Source organism: Corvus kubaryi, unplaced genomic scaffold (assembly GCF_017639235.1).
Source record: "Corvus kubaryi isolate FWS band 111438036 unplaced genomic scaffold, C.kubaryi_AGA036_p1.0 37394, whole genome shotgun sequence".
NCBI lineage: Eukaryota > Metazoa > Chordata > Aves > Passeriformes > Corvidae > Corvus > Corvus kubaryi.
This window is the reverse complement of record NW_024581133.1, coordinates 7,398,588-7,404,587: the sequence shown is the minus strand read 5'-3', so window position 1 is coordinate 7,404,587 and position 6,000 is coordinate 7,398,588. Positions and strand designations below refer to the sequence as shown.

The 6,000-nt window shown below is 39.0% G+C and overlaps 1 protein-coding gene across 5 annotated transcripts in view; it reads right to left on the bottom strand.

Annotated features, from left to right (window-relative positions):
• Positions 1-6,000, bottom strand: part of MCTP2 (multiple C2 and transmembrane domain containing 2) — a 128,600-nt gene that overhangs the window by 63,747 nt on the left and 58,853 nt on the right. For all 5 annotated transcript variants that reach the window (XM_042039336.1, XM_042039337.1, XM_042039339.1 and 2 more), the window contains one exon: positions 91-277. In XM_042039336.1, the coding sequence (XP_041895270.1) occupies positions 91-277 (187 nt within the window). The remainder of the gene's footprint in view (positions 1-90; positions 278-6,000) is intronic.

The window sequence follows — 6,000 nt, the reverse complement described above, 5'->3', positions numbered from 1 at the left end:
AAAAAAAAAAAAAAAAAAAAAAAAAAAAAAAAAAAAAGAGAGAAAGAAGAAATAAAAAAGGAAAAAAAAAAAAAAAAAACACAAACTCACATAACGCTGAGAAATCTGTTGTCGTTCGTTGGGGTCTCCCAAAGGACAGACACACAGATCAGAGATAGACACTCCTGTACATGGGGCAACAGCAATCAGCATCAGCAGGGACCCTGGATGTTTTTCCAGAGGCAGCTCCAAGCAATTGGTCTGCTTTGTTGGCAGGGCAGTAATGTCAACGTGGCACCTGGAACGACATTGCCAAGGGTTAGATAGTAAAAAAAATAATAATAAAACAACATTTGTATTGATTTCAGTAGCAAGCAGACACCAAAACTTATTGCTTCTTCAAGATGGAAAGAATGCAAAAAAAAAAAAAAAATCTCAAAATTAAACACAGGAAACCAGCTAGGCAATTTCCATTGCACTTACTGTCAAGTTTTGCTTTCTGGTCCGTCTGCTGGTAAGGGGAAGTAAAAGGTTTGGGCTGCAAGTACAGGAGGAAAACTTAACTCTGGCCTGCCTCACCTCCCCTCTAAAATCCCCCAGTGTTTTGTCATGGATTTGAAACACAATTTTATTTCACCGGGGGGAAAAGAAAAGGGGCAAATGCAAAATTTAAAACATTAGTCTAAAATAGATTAGTTTCTTTAAAGTCACATACTCCATTTTATGCTACATTATACTGTATGCCCCAATCTCTTTTACAAGCCTTACTAGAGCTACATTTTCAGTGTACTGTTATATTTCCCAAAGGGAAGGATTGTCTTAAAAGTCCCCCCCCACCCACTCCTTGCACATAATACGTATCATTAACCTGATACTTCCCCCAAAAATAAAACAAAGAGGATAAAAGAGAAACATTCAAACATTCATAAAGAGACAATAATAAAATATGAGTATGGGCTAAAGCAGAGAGATCACCAGGCAGCCAGTTATACATGAAGGGAGTGGTTAAATGCAACAAAAAGCCTAATCACTTGGCTCAGCTAAATGCCTTCTATTTAGAAGTCCAGTTAATGGAGTGGAACTTTCTTGAACCTCCGTGGGGCTTGGCTTGTAAGAACAGGCTGAGCAAAAGTTGCAGATGAAAAAAGGGTAAAAAAAAAAAAAAAAAAAAACCAAAAAACCAACAAAAATAAGGAAGGAGAAGGTTTGCTGCCACACTGCAAGAGGAGGGACATTTCTCAAAGGGATGGGCAGTGGATGATGGAGAGCAAGGGGGTTTTGCTTCGCTTAATGCCTGCCGACAAGTTTTTATTTAAACTAAACTTGTTAAGGTGTTGTCTTAATAGGCTAAAATTCCACAGGGTTCCCCCAGGTGGGTTTCTTCTGGGTAAATGGCGCATGTAGTGTTCCTGATTGATCCCATTCCAGTAGTAGAGCTGGAGCAGTTTATGCCCATCTGCTATAAATTGCATGCTTTCCGCTTCTTAACAGCCTATTTTCTGCGAATGCTAAAAGGGGGAAAAAAAGGAAAAAAAAAAAAATCTCAAAACATTTCAGCCTGAGAACCCAAGAAACCGTGTTAGGAAGTAAAAGCCACTGCTCTGATGAGTTTCTAAGTTGTCCAGTAGCTCCATGGATTACAACACAACTCCTTAAGCTTCCTCTGACCACAATTAACCGGAACAACTTTGCCTTAAGTGTGCTCTTTTCTCTCCACTGCTCTGGAGGTACAACAGGTTTCAAGTTTACTCTTATTAACTGCTTTCAAGTGCTTTGAAAGAGAAGGAAAATAAACCAGGCAGAGTACCAAGACGGCTCGGCGCGTAGGCTGCCTCTCAACACCATTTCCAAGTGTGAGAGGTTGCATTTAAAGCTCATTGCTACGCCTAGACTCTTCAGAAAGATATGACAGGAAAAGTTACAGCAGGAAAGAAAACAAAACAACAACAAAGAGAGAGAAAAGACCTTATTTCTTTTTGAGAAAAAGCCCTTATCATTTCCACACTGGAGGTCAGCATCACCCTGGCTGCATTAACACCACTGTGTCTCAGGCTGCAGGAGTTTCAGTGATACTTTGGGTATCAGCACAAAAGGGGGCATGTATCCTTATCATGGAGTTTAGTTTGCTTTGTGGTTTTTTTGGGTTTTTTTCCAGATGAAGAAACTGAAGGAAGGAGAGGGGAAATCTCAAGGTCACCCAGCTGGTCTGTGGTTCAGCTGGCAAGAGAGGCCATGTCTCCCACATCAGCATTTCATACACCACCCACTCGACACAGTCCACAACTGGGAAAAGCTGCAGTTGTTTTTTATGTTTAAAACTTTCCATGGAGTAAGACAGAAAACACAACTTGTTCGGACAACAGTGCATCTCCCACCAATAGATAAGCTCAGAACTCCATCATATGTCAAAGGCAAAGTTAAATATAATTCCATGTTGTTTTGGCAAATTGGAATTGCTTCTCTTCTTAAAAGAATTTGATTCGCATAAGGTCAAAGAAAAGATGGAGAATAAGGGTGTGGGGGTCGGAGGGACACACATGTGGAAGGGAAAACAGCAGGAGGTGGAGTGTAAGTATTTCTTCCTCAAATCATGTCTCATTTCTGTGCAAACTAACTTTCCTTAAAACATCTGTGTTCACTCAAGGTATGCCTCTATTTTCTTGTGAGGAGCTGAAAAGAAAATCCACATTTGCACTGGAAAAAGGCTTAAGAAAAAACAAAAAAGACAACCTGTTTCATTTAGGTTATACAACATAATCGATCAGACTGCAAAGGATGCAGCTTGGTAAAACAATTAGACATTCAATTTGCTATACAAATTCAGCAATTTCCACACAAACACTTCTACACTATTAAAACGAGTCTAATGATTTTCAAACTACTTCCCTCGTTCTCTTGAAACAGAAACTCTTCCTTTCTTTCTTCCTCAGCTATCTGCAAGATCTTATTACGGATAATTATTTCACAGGAAAGTAGTAGGAGATTATTGAGATGGGCACAGAATCAAACTAATGGAGGTAATCAACTTTTGTTTAAAAGTTGTCTGATCTGAATGCAAAGGGCAAAACTCTCAGAATATTTGTATTTCAGGTGATACAAATGATCTCCTGAGTTAAATCCTCAACAGTAATCCTATCTCAGGATAGGATAGCTCTGCTTGTTGTCATGTTTTGCTATGTTACATATTAAATTCAGACATAATCTTTCACACAAGTGGCTACATGCACAACCTATAGGGGCTGCAGTTCTCTAAGTTAAGAATGCATTGTGCACACAACTGTAACACTTTTCTTTCTTTTAACCACAATTAATTAAATGCTTTCCTTCCACCTCCTGATCAATATTGAGGTCTACACCCCTATATTAGCTTCTAGTCCTGTAGAGCTTTAGTTTTCATTTAAGACTGTTCTTCTGATTTAAAGCCCTCACCTGTAGCTTCTTTTTCCCCCTTTTTTTTATTCATTTTGCAGAGGAATAGTACTTGAGAACAGTACACAGTAAATTTGGGATTAAAACATCTGTTTATCAGAGAATCACATGTTAAAATTTCACTAAAAAGTGCTGAGGTTTGCTTCTTACTAGCCATGGAGTTGTATTTTACTTTCCCATTCACAATTAATTAAATCATGACAGGAATCTTTAAATATATATAAATACATACAAAAAAATCTGTACAGAACATTGCCATTTTACTCCCTGCAGACTCCTTGAAAGCCCTTCACAAAAGAGATCAGGATCATTACCACAGAGTACAGAAAGATGTATCTGTGATTAGTACCTGGAATTTCAAACACCACAGGTGTCAGGGAAACAATTAGTAAGGTCTCATTATGACTTATTCCATGGATAAATTTTGTTTTTCTGATTCATCCCAGAGCCTGGTGAAACTTAAGTGAAGGTTTTGGTTGCAGCCATAGTGGGGATTTTACTGCTCCATCCCAACAGCACAGCCTTTAAAACATGGGTTGTTTCTTATTGCAAAGACAGTTTCCTGGAGGCATTCATCATAAAGATATTGGATGCACTCCAGTCTCAGAGCTCATGGGCTTAAGTTTAGCAATTTTTGTAAAACCTCTTTCTTGAGGTAAATATGTGAAGGAAAACCTGTCAATGTTCTGCAGCATCTCTTTTTTCAGAACATATCCCCCAGTGCAGAAACACTAACAACCTGGCATAAACAATTTAACTCTGCCTGGACAAATTCTGCACACGTTAACACCTTTGTTTATTCATATACATTAACAGCGTCTCCTGTTTATAGCATGCCTCTTATCCCAAAGGACACAAAAAGCACTCAATAAATGTTACTAACAGTCCTGTGCAGACTAAATAGAGGGATTATTTCATCCAGCACCAAAATGCAGCCAGCCCTCAGTGCCAGACGCTGCAGCTGAACCACTCAGGGCTGCGGGATTTTAAGTGAGGAAGAGAAATTGGACCCAGCTGAAGCTTTAAGGAGACTGCAGGTAGGCTGAATGTAATAATTTAGCTTGTGATGTGCACTGACAGTGAGGGTTTGTTTTGTGATAGAAGGGTGACATGAAATGCTTCCTCACTAATTCAGAAGCAGACAAACACCCCAGGTGTTTGTGCTCAGCACCAGAGGTGCAAGGCATTCCTTATTCTACATGTTCCATGCTCTCCACAGACACTTCAGGTCCTATTTCAGGAACAGTATTTTACCTTGAAACCAAATTATGCCTGGGAGAAGAACCATATTCCAGAGGCTTAAGGCATCCATACTATCTGAAATCCTGGGTCTAAAGGAATTAACAGGAGTCTTTATGCCACAAAAGTTCTGCAGTCGGGATTATCAGATTTGACTCCGCTGTGAGCACCTCCAACTTCATTTAAATATTAAAAACATGCATATATTTAAAGGTTTAACCAGCACAGCTGAAGGTTGAACAGGCTGGAAGGGAGCATAATGAATTCTAACTCTATTCATAAATAGACCACAAAATTATTAACTCAGATCCAGAAAATTTTGCTTTTTCCTTAAAACCATGTGAATTATTTGAGGGCAGTTGGCTGTACTGCTGTGTGTAATGACCGAATATAACCCACAAACATTTCACTAAAGAATATTTCTTACAATGATGTTGTGAAATCCAGAAATCTCACAACTCAACTTGGAAATCATGGAGACAATAAACATGGCACCTCATAATGCTGTTTTTCCAACAGAATCCTTTTCCAGATTAGACTGCATTTGAGCCCTTCATAAAATATTATTTATAGGGTGTCAAAAAGTTTCTACATTGTAAAAACAATACTTGTTATTATGCATTTGGTGTTTACCTATTCTTGCAATTGCTCTTCAAAAACTAGTGTATTTTTTCCTGTTTTGATGCTACAGCCAATTTGCTGTGCTTAAGACAACAAAAGCAGAAAATTTTCTCTCCACATAGACATAAAAAATAAATTTAAACATAGAATCACAGAATTGTTTGGGTTGGAAGAGATCTTAAAGATCATCTTGTCCAACCCCCCTGACACAGGCAGGGACACCTTCCACTAGAACAGGCTGCTCAGGGCCCCATCCAACTTGATCTTCAACACTTCCAGGAATTTACCCTGGAAGATTTACCTTTACTTTCAGGTAAATCTACCACACAGACCTCACCAGTGCTGAATAGAATAAGGGTTTCACTGATAGTTTTTGCCACACTAAGTACCACCTGCCAGAAACCAGTAGGAAAATAAGGGGGGGAAACATAAGGAAAAATTAAAATAAAGGGGAAAAACCTGAGGAAGAATTGCTCCAGCATCAGGGAGACTGACCTGAGGCAGCTGCAAACACTGCTTTATTTCTTAACTCTAAACAGAATATCAGAAGTAATGGAAGTAACTGTGAGAATGGAAGGAACAGATTCATCTCCAGCCACTTCTCCATGTGATGAGCAACAGCACTCAGCCAGAAAGAATTTCCTGCTCTGCAAAACCACAAACATTTGTAGAGCCAAAGGGCATTGTTCTTCTCAGTGAATAGTTTCAAACTATTTGAATGCTTGAAGTAAG